The sequence below is a fragment of the Dermacentor silvarum genome, chromosome 1 (genome assembly GCF_013339745.2).
Source record: "Dermacentor silvarum isolate Dsil-2018 chromosome 1, BIME_Dsil_1.4, whole genome shotgun sequence".
Classification (NCBI taxonomy): Eukaryota; Metazoa; Arthropoda; class Arachnida; order Ixodida; family Ixodidae; genus Dermacentor; species Dermacentor silvarum.
In genome coordinates this window covers 167,561,650-167,585,390 of record NC_051154.1, presented here as the reverse complement: position 1 = coordinate 167,585,390, position 23,741 = coordinate 167,561,650, and the positions used below count along the sequence as shown (strand labels likewise).

At 44.4% G+C, this 23,741-nt stretch overlaps 2 protein-coding genes across 2 annotated transcripts in view; one reads left to right on the top strand and one right to left on the bottom strand.

Moving 5' to 3' along the window:
- LOC119436375 (protein O-mannosyltransferase 1-like) overlaps nucleotides 1-23,741 on the top strand; it is a 62,341-nt gene that overhangs the window by 25,038 nt on the left and 13,562 nt on the right. Inside the window, exons 10-15 of the mRNA XM_037703198.2 lie at nucleotides 6,305-6,363; nucleotides 8,941-9,033; nucleotides 14,037-14,133; nucleotides 14,220-14,312; nucleotides 21,882-21,996; nucleotides 23,433-23,533. Coding sequence (XP_037559126.1) covers nucleotides 6,305-6,363; nucleotides 8,941-9,033; nucleotides 14,037-14,133; nucleotides 14,220-14,312; nucleotides 21,882-21,996; nucleotides 23,433-23,533 — 558 coding nt within the window. The remainder of the gene's footprint in view (nucleotides 1-6,304; nucleotides 6,364-8,940; nucleotides 9,034-14,036; nucleotides 14,134-14,219; nucleotides 14,313-21,881; nucleotides 21,997-23,432; nucleotides 23,534-23,741) is intronic.
- On the bottom strand, nucleotides 12,057-12,653 carry LOC125940777 (histone-lysine N-methyltransferase SETMAR-like). Its single transcript, XM_049657345.1, is given in 1 exon segment — nucleotides 12,057-12,653. A coding segment is annotated over 1 exon segment (525 nt). The 5' UTR covers nucleotides 12,605-12,653; the 3' UTR covers nucleotides 12,057-12,079.

Sequence of the window (23,741 nt, the reverse complement as noted above, 5' to 3'; positions counted from 1 at the left end):
ACAAAATTTAAACTATTAAAACCTTGCCAATTTGGTTTCCGTCCTGGCAGTTTGACCAGCTTAGCTTTTATAGCATTAGCCGATTACATCAGATGTTTTATTGGTAGAGGTGAATTCGTTGGCTCAGTGTTTCTAGACTTTACTAAAGCTTTTGACACTGTTAATCATCCCATTTTGTTTAACAAACTAGAATCGTTAGGTATAACAGGTCCAGCTTTAACTTTTCTAAAAAATTACTTGACCGCGAGCAAACAGTCTGTGTAAGGGGTGCTTATTCCGAATCAAAAGTAATTAATGAAGGGGTACCACAAGGCTCAATACTGGGACCCTTGTTGTTTTGCATTTACATTAACGACTTATCTGATTGTCTTAATATTTCTAATACAATTCTATATGCTGATGATACCACCATTTCCCTGTCAGACAAGTCTTTACCAACCTTACTCCTTAAACTGAACAATGAACTAGCGAAAGTTGTAGAATGGTGTCAGTTGAATCACTTAATTTTAAACCTGGTTAAAACTCAGTTCATGATATTTAAAACAAAAGAGAGGATATTACCTTGTACAGTGGAATAGAATCGAACGGCTAATACGAATTTCCGGATAATACGAATTTTTCTGTGGTCCCGGCCGAGCCCCATTACTTTGCAACGTGCTAGAGAACGGTTGTTACGAATCGATTTTCGACCCGTGTCGGTTGATACGAATAAACGCCGCCCCACCGACGGCCGCGAAATAACAGCGCGCAGTCACGTGCTTTCTCCCTTTCTCTTTTGGTACGGAGGCGCGAACGCGGCGCCGGACAGCGCGGAGCCCGCGACTGGGCGCGAAGATCGAGTTTGAAGCAGTGGCGCTTTTGTTGCTTTTTCTTTTGTGCTTTTCCCCACGCAGACATGAGGAAGCGCGACCGCCGCAGCGAACGAACTGAGCGGCGTAAGTACAGCGCATACAAAGGTCAGAGCCATGTGGAGATCGCTTTCAAGATACGGCGCGCGCGATAACACCGACAGCCGGCACAGGCGTAAAATACAAGAACGCATTTGTTGGCAGATTAGAAGCCGCCCCCCCCCCCTCTCTCTCTCCCTCCCGCGCTACCTTCCCGCTTTGCTCCTTTCGAGTGGGAGATTGCATCGCCAGTTACCCTTGCGCCCGGTTGCAAGATACCACTTACACCATGCAAGATACGCATTTGGTTCTGTAGCACAGCGTCACCCCCCCCCCTTCCCTTACATGCTCGTCGCGTTTGCTCTCTGGTGTACTGGAGTGCATCGAAAAGGTTCCTCTCAACTGTCTGCCTCCACTTTTCAGCGACAGCAGTGTAGTATCTATGAAGGTTTGCGACAGTCGTTGAGCAGTCATACGTCTCTCGCTCCGTGCGCGACAAGCCCTTTGTTAAATGTGCGATGGGTGTGGTCTACGAGATACTGTTGACGTGATGTAAAGTTTATATCGGCCAAACCGGCCGATGTATCAATGACTGCTTAGAACATGCCCTTTCGATATAAAATGGAACAGGGTCATCATATTGGCTGTTAAAATCGGAGTTTATCGGATAAATCCGAATTGTCAAAAACTTTACCGGCGAGTGCTTATTGGATTTTTTCGGATTTATCCGAAAACACGGAGCCCTAGTTATAAGCGGTCTATGCTGTATTTGATTTCCGAATTATTCGGTATATTCAATGAAACAGCAGGAGCGATCAGTGCCTTAACGCAAACTTCCATGGGCCTCCTGATTTGAGAACGTACGACAGGCAAAGGATGCGGAATCCCAACAGTTAAAAGGCACCCGCGCTTTACCATCAGTGTCAATTGTGGCCTACTCATGCCGCGCCAACGACCGCATGAAGCGGTATCGTGTGGAGTGACGCGGCGCACGGTTCCTGCTTTTATTTGTCCCGCAGATTGGCCTTAACGAACTGACGATAACCCACAGAAACCACCTACAATAAAGATGGAAAAACTTTCCCTTTTGATGCACTTCATCGGGAAGATAAAGGGGAGGGACATGCCCCCCCCACCCAGTAGCTTTGCCACCTCACTGGCTACAATTAATAAATTGCAATATGTGCCATAAATCAATTAATTAGGAAGTTAATTAGATATATTACTAATTAGTTAAATATGTGTTTTGATTCCTCATGCAAGTAATGTCCGGCTCTTTGAATAATCCAAGGACTAGAATTATGTTGTCGGCCACAGGCGATCTTTAAAAATGATGTAAAACTTAAATATGATCACCTGGTATACATGGGCGCGGCATCGAGAAAAAAGAAAGTAGCGACCGACTTCATTGTCTGAATCAATACAATCGTACACCCGTAAAAAAAAAATTTCGCATGCCACAAGGCCAAGGTTAACCAGAGGTTTCTACATCTAGTTTAAATGTGCGAGGATTGCCAGTAAAATGTACTCCATGCTGCCAACGATAGATGATGTGACGCTATCTGACATCTAGGAATCAAAACACTTTCATGACTCCATGGCCTCCGAGACTGTGACATGCACGCAATCTCTGGTGCTTTGTCAGGTGAGACGGAAGTGTAGGCTGATTTTACCATTTATTTCTTGCTGCCATGCAGGAGAGTTTGTGTAGGAAAGCGAATTTGGATCTAGGCAGGCGCACTGGCTTCTGTTGTTACGCAATCATGTGACAACAAGCAGGCCGCCATGCTGACTTTCAGACGACAAGCAAAATCTGCAAGCAACAGAAAATTCTGCATCCATGTGATCTCTTGGGATGCTGTCGGCTGTGTCTTCGATTGGTTTCTGGCCGTGCCTTTGCATTTTACGCAAGAAAGATAGAAATGAAAACGTAATGCCGGCTGTCAGGCACCATTTTACTAATCGAAGGCAGTAAAGTGCAGTAATGGCATATGCAATGTCAACTCCTTGCTTGTGGGCTGGCGATTTGAATTGCGCTAGAGGAGCGCGGACCCTTTAGATGTGATTCTCCTTAAACTAAGGGTTTTCTTGGCACAAAACATGTGCTGCATGGTTTCTGGAATGGTATTTCAACAATCTACGTTGACATATTTGCCTTAGTTGCCTTTAAGAGCAAAAACAAAGGATAGCAAGCATAAAGATAGCTAATAGTATTGTGGTTATTCTCTTCAGCCCTCAGTCAATGCATATTTTTCAAAACAAAGCTTCAGCTTTCTAAAAAAAAAGCATGTCAACTGAAGTTGATGCAAAAGAAGGCAACATTGACATACATGGTATATGCATTTATATGTCCTGAAATCGGGGCATTAAAGATGATGCCATGTCGCATAATTGCATGACATTTTTGTATTTGTCGGACCTTAAATATTATTCCGGACACTCGATCTCTTTTATTTATGCCGAGTTTTTAATTTGCTTTTTGTTGTGCTCATGTGGTTGATGTTGTCTTCTTTCGCGTCAACTTGATGGATGTGCCTTTCTTGACCAAGATCCCGGAGAGAGTACAGCATATGATGTGAAATGGTTAATTTTAGACTATTATGGCACTAATTACACCCATATCGTTCATTTTACCTACTCTGCTACTAATTCACACTTCTGGTCTTGTTGGGACCTACATTTTTATACCTTTTGCGACTCGCTACAATCCTCTGGAGGCTAGAAAGGGCCGTTTTTTGACCAAGGGGCCAGATAGAAACCCAGATCTCATGTACGCCAAACCCATGTAATGTCGTCAAGAAAGGCCTTGTCTTCAAGATTGAGATATTTATTAGCGTTTAATTGTTCTGAATAAGGTATATTTAAAAAATCAAACCATGGAGTTCTTTGACATTAATGATGCCTGTGCTGCTATGGTGCCTTAAAAGGTTTCTGAAACAGTTCGGGCAAATTGTGTAAACGCGTAGGGAACAGCTACAGTGAAATATTTGCGCCAAAATTTAAGTGAACTGTCTCATATTAAGAGAGCTACAGACGATTGCGAATTATCCTCCTTCCTAGTCATGCTTTTTCTCCCAAACTCATTCATTGAGTTATCGGGGCTAAGCTCCGCCTTCACTAGCTCTGCGCCATGATGTAACAACATGTCGTCTACTTCCGGTTTTCTAGCCGCCTGGCCGTCAGTCCCCAGCGAGAGCTATCCAAGCAGCGTGCATTGCAAGTGTTCTGTTGCAGTGCTGAGTGTGTCCATTATTGCAGTAACAGCAGGCGAGCTGGGCATTTTGACAGATGGGCGAAGGCGTAAAGTCCCTCCATACTACTACCGCTGTGATGGAGGGGCTTAAGTGTAAACGTGAGTGGCCTGCATGGTGCAGGCACCTGGTGCCACAGAGCTTAACCAGCCAAACACAAAGCTACTATTGCTGTAACCAATTGTAAAACATTTTATACATTTAAAAAGACAACGTGTTCACGATTACACTACTGCCGACAATTAACACCAGCAGTAAAGTAGAATGCACTTGGTTGCTGCTGTATTAGCTCTGTGTTTGTCTGGTTGAGTTCTGTGCCACCAGGTGGCTACGCCGCACAAGCTGTTCACGTTTGCGCTTCCGGTCATCCGGTAAAATTCTCAGTCCACTTACGCTTGCGTTTTACCCGAATACCGGACACAGCAAAACTCTCTATTGTGCTAGTAACCCTCCAGCGTTAAGTGATGGCCACAAACGCGTAGATGCTGGCGCCGATCCGATACCGTCAGTCCGATACGCCGCAGCCACTCCGCTCGCACGTTGCCGTGTAGAGGGACACTATGACACAGCTTGAGATGTCGTCAATGGCTAGATTAGCAACCCACAACGTAACAAGGACGATACATAGTGCTTGCTAAAAGAAAGCTCGAGACCAACACTGACCGCGCAGCTCGCATCAACACGAAGAATGTTGTAACGCAAGCAGATGACACTTGCTGTGTGCCGGAATTGCTTGAATGTAGTGATAAATTTTTGTTGTGTATTCTCTTTCTGTTAGTTTTTTTTTTATATAGAAACAAATTAATCCATATTCCAACTGTTACGAGCCATAAAGTTGGAAAAATTATCGATAACGCAACCTGGGTAGCTGATCGGATAGTTTGCCCAACTGACGTCAGTTGGGCTCACTATGTCAATTCGGAAGGGACGGCTGAAAACTCGGGAGCGCCGCCGCTACGATCGGTAGTGATGCAAATTTTTAACACCTTATAATAAATTACACGTCTTACACAGAGCACTTAAATGCGTCACTTAATAATCAGTAGGACTTACCCTAACAACTCTGTGCATTTGTACAAACTCGTCAAAAACGCTTCAGAGTCTCTTTAATACGCATGAAAAATTTTAACTTGAAACCCTGTAGTTTGTTTAAGCCATGCAAATATTTATTACAAAGGGTTTGGCATGGAATTTTTATCACGAACTTGAAAAGGTGTGCTTGCTTCAACACTAAAGCATAACAGCTGGACTGTTATAAACACTCCAGTAGTAGTTATATAGTACCTTTTTAAAGATGTTTCATTCACATACGAAGCTTATTTTACTTTGATATTGCATGTGATTTTCATTAAACTCCAACAGTACATCTGCCGTGACCATGAGCCTGTTACCTAGTGCTCGCTAGCAGAATGAGCAATGGTGTCATATCTGCATGGAATTATGAATTGTGAATTTGAGGCACCTAAAGCACATCAAAGAAAAAAAATATTCTGAAGCACTTATTCTGTTCTGGAAGCACAATAAAATGTTCTGAAACATTTTATTGTTATTTCTCTTTATAATTTTTATATGCTGAATTTCTTGTGATTTCTTTGCAAGCTGAATTTTCAGACATTAAATTTTGTAAGACAGCCATGCTGCTGAGGATAATGCATTTGAAAGAATTGGTCCTTGAAATTGTTTGTACAACAACTTATTATTAATTGTAGGCCTTTTCTGAAACCTAAAAATTATGCAATTTTTAGGCATTATCAAATGTAAGGAATACAACTTTAACATACAGATGCAGGCCGCGCATATAGAAATGTCTTTTTTGGCAGTATTTGTTGTCAGTCTATGTGATTGTATGTGTGTGTATATTTCTGTGATTCGTATTTGAATTCTGTAACTCATATCGTTTTTGTCTGCAATTTATCAATGATTGTCACCAAATTTTTGGGCATATTCACTTAGTTGCATGATTGATATGGTACTTATAACAGTTAAGTGTGTTTCATCATGGCACTGTTTCATTGCTATTGTGCGTTGTTCACTGCAGTAATGTTCCAATGAAAAAGCATTGAAAAGGCAAAAAAGACAGTTAACCAGTAATGCTGAATTCTACATGTAGAACAGAATTATACTGTGTATGGTTCTTGCACATTACTGATGTTAGGTAAATTTCAGGTAACATGCTACAGCTTCAAAGATGTCAACAACTGGTGGATAGTCAAGCGTCCGTCATTGTGAGTGACTAAGGTTTTTCTTTTTGCTTTGCTTGTAATTGTTTAAATACTATTAACTGTAGGTATTATCATTTCTAGCTAAGGGAGGTCCCCCCTTTTTGTCTTTCTGAAAGTGTTTTAGCTTTTTAAGACCCTTTTTTAATGATTCTACATAGAAACATTTTTAAATGAGTAATCAAGTTACATTTTGCGCAGTAATATTAGTATGCTTGTTGCCTACTGTTGTTAAATTTTGATTGTTCTGCAGTTTTCGTAAAAGCATCCAAAAACTGCTTTACATAAAATTTAGTGTGTGTTTTATATGTTGCCATGGCACTGCATTTTCATCTATTGCTGATATAGTGCAAATGCATAGGCAATATATGTTTATGGTCATATATAATCATATAAAACCACAAACAAACTTCAACAAATATTCCAACCTGTGCTCGTAATTGTAAGCATGCAATGTTTTTTTTTTTTTTTAATCATTTCCCACCCTATCATGCCTTTCAGTGTGCAAAAGATGGTGGCGCAAAAGTTTGGGCTGTAGGTAAACAGTTCTCACCGTAGTGCCATGCATCCCACTGACTTGCGGCTTCACAGGCATTAGTGTTACAGATGTCATGAGGTTCAGTGCAGCTGGCTCTCTGGCACCCTAACCAGCTTTCCCATTACCACTATGTTCTCTGCTTAATATGCAAAAGCACATTGCATTGCTTTGGGCTGAAAGATTCAGTATAGTTCAAAACCATTGTGGGCTTCCTATTTTGCTTTAGCATTTTATTGCGATAGCAATTATATGGACACTTCAAGCGGATTTCTGCCGTCGCCATGAGGTTCCGTATAAAGTCCAAGAGCGATAAAATTGTCGCCACGCGCCGTATGCGCGAGTGCAAGCGCGTGGGGGACACGCGCTATCACGGAGAGCGAACGCACGGCAGAAAGCAAACGCGACTTCCATCGCGCGAAAGGCCGTGGGGGTATGGGAGGGAGGCGGGGCGGCGCTGTGCTGTGGCACCAAATGCGTATCTTGGAACCGGGCGCAAGGGGAACTGGCCACTCAATCTCCCACGCGAAAGGAGGAAAGCGGGAAGGCAGCGCGGGAGAGAGGAGGGGAGGGGGCACCTTCTACTCTGCCCACAACTGTGATGTACTTTGCCCGGCGGCGGCGGTCGCCCACACTGTCTCTTACAAGCGATCTCCACACGGCTCTGACCTTTGTATGTGCTGTGCATTCGCCGCTCCGTTTCCGTTGAAGCGGTAGACCGCTTCAATGGAAACGGAGTGGCGAATGCACAGCACATACAAAGGTCAGAGCCGTGTGGAGATCGCTTTTAAGAGACAGTGTGGGCGACCGCCGCCGCCGGGCAAAGTACATCACAGTTGTTGGCAGAGTAGAAGCACGAACCTTTCCTCGCTGCGGTGGCTGCGCTTGCTGCCAGCATTTTGACAGTGGTTGTCTGCGGTAATTGAGTGTGATCTATTCATGTTTGCTTGTGCGCGCTGACACCACCCTTGTTAATTCAGTTAGTAAGCGAATGTGTCCAAGTTTATGCAGCCGATAAAACTACTATCCCTACTCCGAATAGCTCTCTACTAATTTGCTATTGCAATTGATGCTTCGCCGGGCGAAACTGCAACATTTTTTTCATGTGGTCATTGCCATCATCGATGGCTTTTTCACTGCACCATAATGCTAAACTGCTTTGATGGGTTTATTTTTTTTACATTTTTTATACCACTTATGCATCCTTTGGCTGTCATGATTACCATCTCTTTCATCACTACACAAAGTTCAATGCCAACTCAAAGAATTTGTTGAAGCTAGTGCTTGTCAATTCACTTTGTCCTGTTCTTTATTGAGCTTGAATGTTTTGAACATGCATTTTTGCAGAGTTATATTGTTTAAGAGAATGCTGGGATGTATTTTTCTCATTGATATTTTTTACAGCAAAGCTGTATATGGCTAGCCGATTCGTACGTCCGTCGCCTGTACACAGAAACTATCAAAATCAACAATGGCTTGAGCATTGTCGTCTTCTTCCACAGCTGGCTGCGTTGCCACTCATCATTCCATTGTAGAATTTCACTTCTCTTCTGTTGTCGTAATGGGGAGGCCGCATTTTATGGGGGTACGAGCCATTGTTTAAGGGGGTATGAGCTATTCATTGTCTTATGTGACAGACAAATTTAATTTTAAACCAATTTAATTTTTAAGAATCGCAAGCGGCAATGGCGGACTGCAGGCATACCGTCAATGGCGTTATTTTCTCCGTCGCAGCCAAACTTGTGCGCAACCTCATTAAGAAACACAAGGACGTAACCAATAATTTAGAAAGACTTTAATGTACCGTCGGGATTAACACTGGGGCCACACGTTTCAGCTTTGCTGGTTAATCATCTGTATGGAGTGCTTGGGCGGTGATTTTTTTTTTTTTTTACAATAGCAGCAATATGTTTTATTTTAAAACGTGTTAAGCCATCAGAAAGCTATTGTTGATTTGCATTTGTTACTCTGAACTATATTCCTTGGTCTGACTTGTGTATTGAGACGAAGTTAAAAAAGCAATGATTCTCACCCACTTGGTTATCCAGAAAGGACATAGTTGTCTCAGACCCTCCGGATGTTATCAAGCATGGTGACATTGTTCAGCTCATTCATGGCATGACAAGTCGGGCATTAAACAGGTATGTGTAAATCATAAGTATCAAGGGTATAGGTAACCTGCTCATTGAATCAGTGTAATGTATGGCAAATATGTATATACAGTGTAGACCGCTTATAACGTAAGTCGCCGGAGTCGCGAATATCTGCACTATAAGTGGTACCGCACTATAACCAAAACAACGATTTTCAAGCCCTGCACCTATGCAAAACGTAGACCAAGCATGTAGACACGCTTTATACTATCGCGCGCACATCGCAATTACGTTTTCGCCAGTGAGCTGGCGAAAACGTAATCGCGATGTAGCGGGTACTCTTTAAGTTCGACAGCTTTGCACCCGAGTCAAAACGAAACAGTTTGCCGCAACCGCTGCGGAAAAAAACGTGACCGCTATCGACGCGATTATGAATGCCGACTTTGCGGTGCTGAAGGCACGCGCTCGATGCATGCACCAAGTCTGGACGAATTAGCTACCGTTCGCTGCAACTGCAGTCAAAACCGCGGTCGCTATCTACGCGATCATCGATGGCGACTACGCAGTTTTTTTTATTTATTTTTTTTGGCACGCAGCCGACACGCGTACCGAGTAAAAACGAAACTACTGTTCGCCGCAGCCGCTGCGGAGAAAACCGCAGCCGCTATCGACGCAATCGTGGATGACGACTACGCAGTTACGAAAGCCCGCGGCCAACGCAAGAATACAGGCTTTAAAGACACAAATACTAGGCTCGAAGTGTACCGGCGTTGCTGTCATTCATGGAGGAAGGAAAAAATTTTTTACCTTCATGCTGTCATTCACGTACGTTTTCAACTGATGGCCGTGGTGATGCGGACTCCGCCGCACCGTTTCGGTTGGATGCTAGCGCCGTTCTTGCTCTTTTGCGTCGCACATTTGCAGCACTCCTCGAGCTCCGAAAGTAGTCTGAATTAACCGATGTGCGGCCAAATAAGTCTGAATTAACGAGAGTTTGATTGCATTGAATAATGCACACGTCGGCTGAGAGCACGCACCTTGTTGCGAAGCGTGCTCGCTTCCGCCCTTGTCGGCGAGATTTTCCCGCAGAAGCCGCATTATAACCGGTATTTCGTCTCACGCGGTTGCACTGTAAGCGGTATGCGTATACATGGAGTGCTATGGGAAAATTAACGGGAGTCTGAAAAGACCGTACTATATCCGGTCCTGCACTATAAACGGTTACGTTATAAGTGGTCTATACTGTAGTTTGTTTTACAAAAACACAATTCCCTCATTGCAAGGTGTCATAACTTTTCACTATGCCTTTAGAATGCTTGTTTTGACTTATACCAAACTGCTAGGTCATTCATTGTTGTTCACTTGTTATTCATTAGTCATTTAAGGCAGTTTATTTCACCATCGTGGCTTAGTATTCAATTTCTTGTTTGTAATGGTAAACACCAAGCAATTGCAAGATCCAAGAATGTTCCAATAGTGAAACATGCCTGAGATCAGTGTAAGGGCTTGTTATGGCATACCATTTTCTAAAGGAAAAAATTTATGTGCACAGATTTAAAGCGAACTTTGGACTAAGATATCCATCTGTATAATTTAGTGTATGTTTTGGAATTCTTAGCAGGATGCCCCCTTTTTTTTGTTCATGCTAATTGCAGAAAAACCTATGCAAGCAGACTGAATGTCTTATTTGTGTCGGCTTTCACTGGTGTGTGTTGTGGTCATTGGCACCTTGCATGGTACTATTGTCATTTAATAGTCATTTGGAGGTATTGTTCAGACTTAAAGCAAGCTGCTGTCATGCTAACTCAATTTTTTGTCTGTAATTTAATTGTTGCTTCATTGAGTTGTGTTTACGCCATTAATGTTGCCACATATTGTCTTAATATCCCATTACATTGGAATCACTGTAGTGTAATCTGTACTGCCAGAGTAGTTACGCTATGCAAACTGATATGCAAAATTGATTTTATTGATGTTTTCAAGCAGGAATGTTAATTTCACATAAGTGCTCATATATAAACAACAAATTGCTTGCCAGCAGAAAGCAGACTGACCGCAATATATGTTGGTTGTCTCAAAAAACCAGAAACCAAAATTCAGAGGTTCTAAAATAATTTTCTGTAGCATGACACAAACTCACCTACAGTGCCTATAGCTGTTCTCCTGTTAGTGTATTATTGGTGCCAGTATGAGTATAGCTTTTCAAGGAAGCACAAATCAAATGCAGTATATCTTGAATATCAGATCTGGCAATGACAGAGGGTCGCACCATCCCATCGCAGTGTCGTACTAATACCAAAGCTCAGTGTGATGATGGGCAGTGCAATACATATAATATGGTGGGGTTAAAAAGAAAAAAAGGAAACCAAAGTACCCCAGCCCGTGCCACTAGGTATAACGGGCTGGGCAGTGCAGTACAGTAGGAACTCTAAAAGGGAAGGTGAGGCATGTAGTTGTGGCACTGGTAGCATTTTTTTCCTGATAACTCCGGTCATATACGAGGTCTGTCAGAAAAGTATCTGACCTTTGGCCGAAGAAAAAAAACTGGCATAACTGGAGCGTTGGAAACCTAATCACCCTCAAAGTAGTCTCCTTGGGACTCCACACACTTCTCCCATCGGTGCTGCCATTGTTGGAAGCATTCCGAAAAGGCCTCTTTCGGAATTGGGTTTAGCTCAGCTGTCGTTGCAGCCATAATGTCCTCTCTTGTTTGAAATCGCGCTCCTTTCAATGAACTCTTGATTTTGGGAAACAGCCAGAAGTTGCAGGGGGCCATATCAGGAGAGTAAGGTGCCTGTTGAACTACAGGAGTCTAGTTTTTTGCCAAAAAAGTCTAAATGAAGTGCGAGGAATGTGCAGGAGCATTGTCGTGATGGATGCGCCAATTTCCTGATGACCAAAACTCCGGTCTCTTGCGCCGCACAGCATCATGTAGGCGACGGAGTACATCCCTGTAGTACTCTTTGGTAATTGTTTGACCCTGTGGTGCGTACTCATGGTGTACCACACCGTGGGAGTAAACGAAAGTAGTCAGCATCACTTTGACGTTGCTGCGCACTTGGCGGTTTGGTCTTGGTGACGTGGAATGCTTCCACTATGACGACTGGGATTTGGTTTCCGGGTCGTACCCGTACACCCAAGACTCGTCACCAGTGATTATGGTGTTCATGAAGTCGGGGTCACTGTTTGTGGAATCCAGCATGTCCTGTGAGACTTCAACACGAAGCTGCTTTTGCTCCATCATGAGCAGCTTCGGCACGAATTTCACCGCAACTCTCTTCACGGCCAAATCTTCGGTCATAATGGAATGTGCAGAAAAAGTGCTGTTGCCCACCTTTTCTACAATTTCTCGGATAGTCACAAGACGGTCCCACATCACCACAGCGTTCACTTCGGCAGTGACCTGGTCATTTCGGCATGTTGATGGCCAACCGGAGCGTGGCTAACTCTACACCGATGTGCGGCCGTCTTTAAACCGGTTGTACCACTCCTTAATCTGTGTGCTGCTCATAGCATCATCACCGAAAGCCGTCTGAATCTTCCGAATGGTTTCCACTTGGCTGTCGCCCAATTTCCGGCAAACTTTGATGCAGAAGTGCTGCTCCAGTCGCTTGGTCATTTTCCTTGCAATAAAAAAACCAATGAGAGCACTGCACACTACCTCACTCAAACGCTGCGGCCCAGCGACTGACGCTATCGGCAGGCGCGAAAAAATTTGCGCATGCGCACGAAGGTTCAAGGTCCGCTGATGCAAGCGTGCTTATTTCATATCTATCAGGTGTTCGCAAAAAAAAAATTTTGGATACTTTTCTAACAGACCTCGTAAGTTGCATTCACAAACTTTTTGTTGGAAAAGATTTATAAGATGCCCTTTAATACCAGACAGAACTTCATGGGCACACTCCAAAAAAAGAAACAAAACATTTTTCCACCTCTCATAAAAGGTGCTTTGGGGTCTCGAACATTCTACTTTTGGTGCGTTAGCATTCTTAGGTACTTCATGCACTTTCTGGGGGCTAACTGTCTATATATCTATATCTCTAACCATTTTCCTGCCCACCTTGGTCACTGGGTAGTCCATGGTTGAATGGGTAGCATATGAGGCTGCTGTGCTGAGGGAACAGTGTTTGAAACCAACCGTCGGACCAACTTGGGTCACTGAGTATGGGGCAATGTGTATATATGTGCCACTCTTCCACGAACCTCTTTCACGCCGACATAGATCACTGTAGATGCAGGACTGGGTATTGTACTGCTCTTCAATGAAACTCTTTGAAATCAAATGCAGACTTGGAGCACTGAGTAGTATGTGCCATTCTTCAGTGAACCTCTTAAATGCCAACTTGGGTCACTGGGTATGTGCCATTAGGTGTGTGCCACTTTTCAATGAACACCTTTGAAGCCAGCTTGGGTAACTAGGTATGTGCCACTCAGAATGTGCGGTTCTACAATGACAAAAAAAGCTCTTTAAATTTCTCCGATTCTGGGCGGAATTGAACCCACGTCAGACAGGTTACTCAAGGACAGCAACCCGACGCTTAAACAGGCTGTGCGATGAATGCACTGGGTATGTGACGCTCATCAGTGAACCTCTCACCAACTTGGGTCATTGATTATGTGCCACTGGTATGCAACAAGCGAGGAAACAATTCTCAGCATCCACATGCACCGGCGCGCCACACTTCTCATCTCGAAGGTCACACGCGGGTTTCTTTGCAGTGCTACTAGATGAAACAGCGTGTCCAGGAAAAAGCGAGAGAGAGGAGTTTAGCGATTGCACAACACATTTGTCAGCGTTCACATGCACCAGAGCGCCATGCGCTTTAGAGGCCACGAGCAGGCTTTGCAGTGGTGCCGAGCGTTCTTAGGGAAGCGTGAAAGACAACTCCCACTGCAGTACATGCCTCATACATAGCTCGTTCGATGGTGGCAATATGTTGTGTCGCTATATTGATTGAATGCTAAACACATTACCATGGACAGTCATTGTGAGATGGGTGCTGTCGAATTTTTTGGTAAATTCCTTACGATTGGTGATTTTTGTCTTTCAGCCATGATGTTGCTTCTCCAATGTCACCTCAGCACCAGGAAGTATCGTGCTATATTAATTACAACATATCTTTCCCATCGCAAAATTTGTGGAAAGTGGTGAGAAAAATTTTAATGCCCAAGCCTTTATCTTATGTCTTTTTTAAGTAGCATTGTTAAACACTTGGTTCTGCTTGACATTCCAGGACATTGTGAACAGAGACACAGAAGGCGACGTATGGCATACTATACATTCGCATGTGCGACTAATTCATGTAAACACATCCCAAGCTTTAAAGGTGAGCTGAAAGCCGTGTTTCTAAAAAAACTTACCCTGAGCATTGCATGAACCATAGCTTGCTGCAGACTTAAAGGAGTACTGACTGAAAAATTTTATTTCTTTATTGGATAGCTGTCAACTCAGTAATTATGCAATAAAGCCGCATTTCCTTAACCCCTTACGGGCTTATCCGTGCCGCATAGCGTCGTAGCGACCTAAGCTCGTCATGAGCAGTCGCCACTTTTTTGCTTATCACGAGCTGCAGTCGTCATGGGCCTTCCTCAATGTTCTAAGAGGCTTTTGACGAGCCCAGCTCGACAAATGGTGCTGTTCTATTTACAACATAGATGGCAGCACGGGTTCCGTCATTGGTGCTTTTGTTGAGAGTTTGCGCACTAGTTGGCGGAATGCGTGCCTTGTGTTTCTTGCGCGTTATGAACAAATATGGCCACATCCGCGCGGCATACTCGCACGGGAAATCTTTCTCCCTCAGATGATGAAAGCGCGAGTGATGAGGATGTGGTTGTCATGTTTGATTCTTGAAGGGAAGAAAATAGTGATGACGTTTTTACGGACAGCGACTCTGAAGCGGAAGAAAGCAACGATGATACGATGGTCAGCGCCCGCGAATGGTACCGTATAGACCCTGACAGCATCCCAGCCAGACCTCCACGGTTTGAATTCAAGGGTTCTCCGGGAGTGACGATCACAGTGAGCTCTCCCCCTCAACCACTTGAGCTTTTTGAGGCTTACTTTGATGATGAACAGATTGATGTTATCGTAGTCGAGACAAACCTGTACGCCTCTCAGCTATTGAATTCGAGTAACCTGAGCCAACATTCTCGCTTCCAAAAATGGTCTGCGCTTACGCGAGAAGAACTTCGTGTTTCTATTAGCCTCTTGTTGCTGCAGGGAATTGTACTGAAAACAAATGAAAGGATGTACTGGTCGAGAAACCGGCTGATTGAGACTCCTGCTTTTGGCGAGATAATGCCCAGAAACCAGTTCCAACTCATCATGGGAATGTTGCACTTTGTTGACAATGCGACCATCTAAAATTTGGAAGGATGCCCTCAACCTCATCTCAGAAAAATCTGGCCGGTGTATCAAGAGCTTCTGACCAAATACTGCACGTTGTGTGTGCCGTAAGTGTCGACGAGAGCTTGCTGCTATTGAGAGGACGGCTCAATTGGAAGCAGTACATGCCCCTGAAGAGAGCAAGGTTTGGCATCAAGTCATTCTTGCTTGCGAGTCTGAAAGCAGCTATATTTGGAACTCAGTAATACAGTGTAGACCGCTTATAACGTAAGTCGCCGGAGTCGCGAATATCTGCACTATAAGCGGTACCGTACTATAACCAAAACAACGATTTTCAAGCTCTGCACGTATGCAAAACATGTAGACCAAGCATGTAGACACGCTTTGTACTATCGCGCACACATCGTGATTATGTTTTTGCCAGTGAGCTGGCGAAAACGTAATCGCGATGTAGCCGGTGCTTTTCATGCTTGACAGCTTTACACAGAGTCAAAACGAAACAACTGTTTGCCGTAACAGCTGCGGAAAAAAACCGTGACCGCTATCGACGCGATTATGAACGGCGACTTTGCGGTGCTGAAGGCACGCACCCGACGCACGCACCGAGTCTGGACGAATTAACTACCATTCGTTTCAACACTTGCAGTCGAAACCATGGTCGCTATCTATGCGATCATCGATGGCTACTACGCAGTTTTTTAGGCACGTGGCCGACGCACGTACTGAGTAAAAACGAAACTACTGTTCGCCCCGGAGAAAACCGCGGCCGCAATTGACGCGATCGTGGATGACGACTACGCAGTTACGAAAGCCTTTGGCCAATGCGGTGTTATGCGCGGCGGTAAACGCAAGAATACAGGCTTTAAAGACACAAGTAGGCTCGAAGTGTTCTGGCGTTGCTGTCATTCACGTACGATTTCAACTGATGACTGTGACGATGCGGATTCCGCCGCTTCGTTTCGGTTGGAGGCTAGCGCTGTTCTTGCTTTTTGCGTCGCACATTTGCAATGCTCCTTGCTCACCGAGCTACGAAAGTAGTCCGAATTAACCGATGTGCGGCCAAATAAGTCCGAATTAACGAGAGTTTGATTGCATTGAATAATGCATACGCTGGCCGGGAGCACACACCTTGTTGAGAAGCGTGCTCGCTGCCGCCCTTGTTGGCGAGATTTTCCTGCAGAAGCCGCATTATAACCGGTATTTCGTCTCGCGCGACTGCACTGAAAGCGGCATGTGTATACATGGAGTTCTATGGGAGGGTGAACGGGAGTCGGCAAAGGCCACGTTGTAGCCAGTTCTGCACTACAGTTAAACCTGGATATAACGAAATTGACAAATTACCGAAAAACTTCGTTATAAAGAGGATTTCGTTATATGCAGGTTCGGCACGAAAATTCAAAAAAGAAACGCTTACCGTATTTACTCAATTCTAACGCGCCCTTAATTGTAACGTGCACCTGTTTTCCGTTTTCGTCGAGGCACTCATCCTTGGAATGTCACACCAGGTACCGGATGCGTGGACGCGCGTCGTTTCGCACAAGCGCGAGGCATCGGAAACGAAGAGCGAGCGTCACGATGGCGTCGTAGCGTCATATAGTGTTGCAGTAGAACCCCGCCGTTACGTTCCCAGGGGCTGGGTTTTCCCGGCTGTTACGTCGTTTTCGGCCAGTCCCGGCACAGCTCCCATAGAACCCAATGCAATGGTAACCCCACTGTTGCGTCGCAACTGTGGGACCGTTCCCGTATCATACGTTGCGAACTGCCACCCCGCACCGGCCCGAGCGGCTATTTTGACTTTTCATATCGCTTGGCTTGGTAGCTTGACGATGGCATTGGCTGCCCAAAGTGCCGGGGGCGACAACTATGACGTATTTTTGGTTTCCGCCAGCAAAAGTATGGCCCTTGAGATCCGTATTTGCTATATAAAGATGGTGTCTATGACGCGTTGTGGCCCTAAAATTGGTTTTGGCTCATATATATTCCGTATAAGGTCCAAGGACAATAACGCAGTCGCCGCGTGCCGTATGCTGCGTGTGCGAGTGAAAACGTGCGAGGGGAGCCGACGACCGCGTTTAAATCTCACACGCGCAAGAAAAGCAGGGAGGAAGCGTGCCTTCCGTTGCACTCGAGGCACCGGCGAGGGAGCGAGGGGGGAGGGATAGCGGGGCGGCGCTGTACTGTACTCTGGCATCAACTGCGTACTGCGCGGCAACGCGCGGTCGCGCGGGCCGTATCTTGAAAGCGATCTGCGTTGGGGCAGAGTCTATAGCAGTGTAGGTGCGTCGGCAGCTTGTAGCTTTGTGCGTGCTGTGTGTTCTCGGCGCTCAGTTTGGGTTGAAACGATAGACAACAGCACGAAGGTCACTTCGCTCGCTTCTCCAGCGGCGCTTCCACACGCCGCCAGCGTTTGACAGCGCGTGTCCGGGCTCATTGAGTGGGATGTGTCGCAGCGTGTACCAGCGCGTCGGCAACATCAACTGGAAAAGGAGAGAGTGCCGGGTTGGCGGGCTAGGCCAGCTGCAGCAAGTGGCAGGATCAGGTTTGAATGACGGGAGGGTCACGCCCGCGGCGGCAAGATCGCCGGGTGCAGGCCTCCGTCACACACGCACGCACATTCCGTCGTGGCGGAGAAGGTGCTTCCGGTTGCTGCTCCCGCAAAAATGACAAAATTTGGGGCGAAATCTGTAGGTTGTCGAAGGGGAAAATTCATTATATCGAGGGGGTCTCCCGCTGCCACTTCGTTACGTAGAGGTCTCAAATACATGTGCTTCTATGGAGTAACAGTGGGGAATAGAAAAACTTCGTTATATCCAGGAATTCGTTATATGGAGGTTCGTTATAAGCAGGTTTAACTTTATAAACGGTTACGTTATAAGTGGTCTATACTGTATATACAGAGAAAGGCACCAACCTTGAGATCTCGTTAGTAGGAACAGAAACCTTCGGAATGACGACGAAAGTTGTACTGAAGCTTGTGGAGCCCCTCCTAGACAAAGGCTACTGCATCACAACCGACAACTTTTACACATCACCTGAACTGGTTGACTTCCTTCTCAAGAGATCTAGCTATATCTATGGCACAACACGAGCCACTCGCAAAGACCTTTCTCCTGGTTTCGCCAGGGCAAAGCTCAAGAAAGCGAAATGAATGCCTATTAAAGGGGCAAGTAGTGGATGGATAAAAAGCTGGTAACGGTTTTATCCACGGTACACAGTGCTGAAATGGTGGCATTCACTGACAAAATGGACAGCCAAACCTTGAAGCCCGATGCTCTCCTGGATTATAACCATACAATGGGAGGAGTCGACAGGGCCGATCAGATGCTGTCCAGCTACTCAGTACCACGCAAGCGAAAAAAGATCTCATACAAGAAGATCTTCCAACAGTTATTGGATGAAGCGACCTACAATTCATTCGTCCTTTATCAGAAACGAGGAGGCAGAACATCTCATCTGGATTACCGGCTGAAACTTATTGAGGTGATCATCACCAAGTACTCCCGTATAGGCGGTACCAAGAAGAAAGGGCGGCCGCGATGTCCCCTGAACATCAAACGGTTTGCTGAGCGCCACTTTCCGTCGCATATACATACCAGCAACAGAGAAGAAGCAAGAACCGACATGCCGCTGCGTAGTCTGCTACATGAAGCAAGACGTAAATGGCAAAAACATCCGCAAGGAAACCAGGATCTGGTGCAGGTGGTGCGAGAAGACTCTCTGCGAAGTGCCGAGCTTTGAACACTATCACACGGATGGTATTAAGTGAACTATCAAGGAATAGTGCATCTTCTGCGCGGCAATTCAATTCCAACCCTTACTTTCTATAGTTACACAAATTTATTTCAGAATACACCTCAAATGCCCCATGTATTATAGGGCACTACATGATGGAGCAATGAATGGCCAATAAAACATTATTATCTGCCGTAAAAAGTTTTCGGGAATATTTTTTTAACATATTACTGAAGCATTTCGCATCATAAAAAAATTTGGCAATTTTGGAACAGAATTCTTTTGTTAAGTGAACCCTTAAGGGGTTAAGAGAGCAACAAATATGTTGCCTCTTAATGTAACCAGTTTAAAACACATGCCAAGTGCAGCGTGGCTTCAGACATGAAAAACAAAACTATTAATGTCACTGAAACCTCATATTGTGGCCTTGTGTTATTAGAAACCATTGACGCATACACACTCTATGACCATGCTGCTGAAAGCTGGGTTCATTCATCACTTGACGGAACAAGAGGGGAAAGCGTGTTCTGCTTCTACATGAGAAGCACGCAGTTGGAAGAGTCAGTCTGGTAGCTTTCAGAGACAGTCATTGTATGGCCTTGAACCACCACACAAGGCTGGCTGGCCTGCTCTTGAGTTGTTTGCGATACCACGTCACCGCAACCTCCACTTTGGTGACATGAATAGTTTCCCTTTTCACTTCAGAAGCAACTCTAGTTTTGTATTCAAAGCTCAGTTGTTTTTGCTGATGAACACAACCTTTGTATGATGTAGCCTGCTGCTGTTGCCACAGTTGTGCTAACCCCCATTTGTTTCCTGTTAGGAGGTCCGCCCGACAGTTTTCACTTCGGTACCTCCCATTGTGCATTTATACTTCACTTGTGTTTTATGTGTACTACTGACGAAATAAATTCAACTTCAACTCTGCAATTGGTACCTGTTTTGAACGTGTTGCATAACAGTTGCTGTTAGTTATATGCGGCACTCTTGAATTGAGACTTCGTAGCATAATTATGGAGTTGGCAGCTACCTAAAAAGAACAAGAAAAGCGGGACACAAGATTGTTGTGCCAAAACACCTTTAAGAGCTGTGTAGCATTCACGTAGTTGTGTCTCACTGATGGCATCATTGGCTGGTCGTTTTGGAGTGCTCTAGACTGTTCTTGCAAGCAGCGTTGTCTTCAATTGGTCAAAAGAGAGAGCATGCATGTTGTGTTCGGCTGGTTCTTTTTGTTCGCTTTCCTCCCGCGTTGAGTGCTCTCAGGCACTCTAAGCCCTGTCATCAGAGCAGTCATAGAGATTGAGAGCGTTTCCGCCATGTCATCACAACAGCAGTGCCGCTGTCGGCGACGGTCCACCATAACATAAACAGACTCTCGTGCCACCAGCATATCTGCTGTTTTTTTCCCAGTAGCAACAGGAGATTTGGCTAGGCAAAATTGTATGTTTGCTGTATAGTCACGTGGTTTTGCTTATACCATTTCCTCCTCCAAGAGCAAGTCGCATGGTCGGCTTGTGGGTTTGTTTTCTGCCTCTGAGTTTGAGGAAGGGTGGATCTGCCCGACTCAGATTCAGAGGATGGAGGCGACATGTCGAAGATAGCGTAAGTGCTTGTAAATGTGGGAGCCAGCTCTAAGGATGTTGCCTAAATTTAGAATTTTATAAAAATCGGAGATCACACTATACACAGATCTTTTATAGAAAGGCTATGAGCATGGGGAGCGTGGCATTTTTTCAGATTTACTAGGGGAGGCCGACGTAACTCGAGTTTCAGAAGACTAATTAACAAAAGTTTACTCATTAACTTTATATTTGAGCCTTGGGGACTAACTACTATATGGCAAATTTGGAGGCAGTCGCATTTTTTTGCAACCCTCCTTTTTTAATCTTGAAAATCACACCTTATTTGAGATATTGATCATTAAATTTCAACGCTCAATCTAGGAAATATCAAACCTGAGCACACCAGGAGAGCAAAGAAGGCCGCCCACTATTGTACCAGACAGAAACGCCCTTTGACAAAAAGTGCAACAAAGTTTGAAAGTGAACATCGTGGCCAGTTATGGCAGATAACTGATACAGCACATCCTTCCTGGCAAGGAGCTGCTGTGACTTGCCATGTCAGTATTTGCCCCAACATGCCATCATTCGAACTTCGTCATGGGGTGTTTCCAAAGTCTGATGTAGCAACGGGGTGCACTCATGCTCGGTATTACCTGGATTAAGCGTTGACATTTGATTATGAATATCTCGAAATCGATGCGATTTTCAAGGTTAAAAAAGGTAGGGGGGATTGCATTGAAATGTGACTGCCTCCGAGGCTCTAATAAAAAAGTTAATTAACAAATTGTTGTTAATTAGTCTTCTGAAACTCGCGTTATTAGGGCCAAAGTATGTCTTCCTCACCTAGGTTCTAATTTGCGAGTCCGCGCAAAAACGCGTGAGTGGTCAACTGGAACGGTGGGCAGCAAATCGTCGCAGTGGGTGGCATTTCCCTCGCCACCCACCATTGAGAGAACCCTGCCTGACTATGAATTTTTTTCCAATATCATCATGTATGCTTCTAACAAATGTTGGATATAGTGATTATATTTGTGTCAGATGTGCCTTCATTATAACAACATTCAACTAACAAAGTTCAATTCTTGCATCTGTGCTTTTACTCCTATATTCTTATGCCTGTTCTCTCATTGTCACCTGCTGTGCCTTCTCTTTATTCCCCTCCCTCCTATTACAGAGTGCCTAGCTAGAGCAACCTGCATCATACCAACCTGTGGGCCTTTAATTTACATAAATACTACTTTGTGTTGTAATTTCAGTTCAGTGGCAAACAGCTTCCCGACTGGGGATTTCACCAGCATGAAGTTGTCACTGATCGTTTTCTCTCTCAAGATGATACGGTGTGGAATGTAGAAGAGCACCGTTATACGAAAAGTAAGTGCTACAGAGTCATCTTTTCTGAGAAAGAGCACAAACGGTAGACTTGCAGATTATTTGACTTGCGCAGCTGGGGTACAGTCTAGTTGCCCAAAGTTCAGAAAATTGAGAGAGTCGCATTTTAATTAAACCTGTGCAGCTTTGTTGCATGAAGGGGTCAGTATAGTATTGTCATTGTGTGTCTCTTTTTAAAGAGTACTGATACCATTCACTCAAAGCAAACTGTCTAGTCATCAACAGGTCTTGCGGGCTCAGCTGCCATACTAGGCTCAGTTCTCTCATATTTTTTTGTTTTTATGAGAGCATAGCCTTTAGATAAATATTCTACACTACTGCATTGGTGTCAGTGAACTCACTTGAAAGGGTAGCAAGTACTCTCGGGATTAAATTAAGATGCAAACAGGTAAAAGCAAAGCAAGAAGGCATGCTTTCACATTTTCGTGTTCAGTATTGCCTATAGCTGGCATGATTGAGGATTGGACACCATATTTCATGCTGTAGCTTGTTATGTGACTGTCCTGCAATAGCATACTGAAGGCTAGAGTAGTGAAAGCTATTGATATGAAATCAGTACATTATACTCAGCCTCACTCCAAGGAAACTCTATGTAAGAAGATATGTGTAGTAAATTGCTCTTGTATACACTGAACTATTTCAACATTTTAGCAGCCAAATATCAAGAGTTCCTTCTTTATCTGACAATATGCATATGATAATATAGTTCTAATAGCTTGTTTATATTCTTAGCCTGTTTTATGGCAATACTGCTGGTGACTGGAATAAAAGCAAATCAAGGAAGTGATATATAACAAGGGGTGAATATCTCCTTTGCTGCTGTGACTAATGCTTTCAAGTTTTATGGGCCCACTGGGAATTACTAAGAATGAATAAATAATGTTGCTCCTGAATTTCTGCATGGAGCAGGATTCATGTGCAGTTGAAAAAACGAGTAGAAACTGAAACAGCTTACCTGTGCCATTGTATTGCATTTATGCTTACTGCATTTAATGAAAAAAATATATTTTTCTCCTTCCCAGTCCTTGTACCATGCTTTGCTCAGTTCAGTGGTTCTGCTTAGCTGATCTTTTGTGCTATGCAAGCATGTACACTTACGTTAAAATATGAGCTTCAACAAGGTGCCCATGGTAAGAGGGGTTCCACGACTGCACAGCACTGTTATACAAAAAATTGGTTTAATAAATACGTGTAATTGGATCGGTGTTTGGTTCTCCAATTTTTTATATGTCTGCACTGCCATGCAGTCTTAGAGCCCCTTCGACCGCAGGCACCATGTTGCAGCTCATATTGAATGTGACTGCACCTTCCTACATAAAACATGCACTTCAAAAGGGCTGCTAATTGTGTCCTGTAATTTTTGCCATTATGCCATATAAGTGGTCAATTTCTAACATGCTTGCTGTGTGTAATTGTAGATTCAGATGAAAAGGAGAGAGAGCGTGACATGGTCTCAGCAGAATTTGTGCCACTGCAGCCTACACACTTGACATTCTTCCAGAAGATGTGGGAGCTTCAGGTAAAGTGGCTTGTTAGAGAAAGAGATTTTGTTTTTATAACTTTCAGCATATACTAAGCTGATAGTGAAAAGGGCCATGAACTTGCCACTATATTTGAGTTGTGATAATACAGATGTCTTGGCAAGTGAGGGTACTGCATTTTTATGAAGATACAGTGGAACCTCTATTATACGTCCCCCGGTTATGCGATGACCTGCATTTTACGAC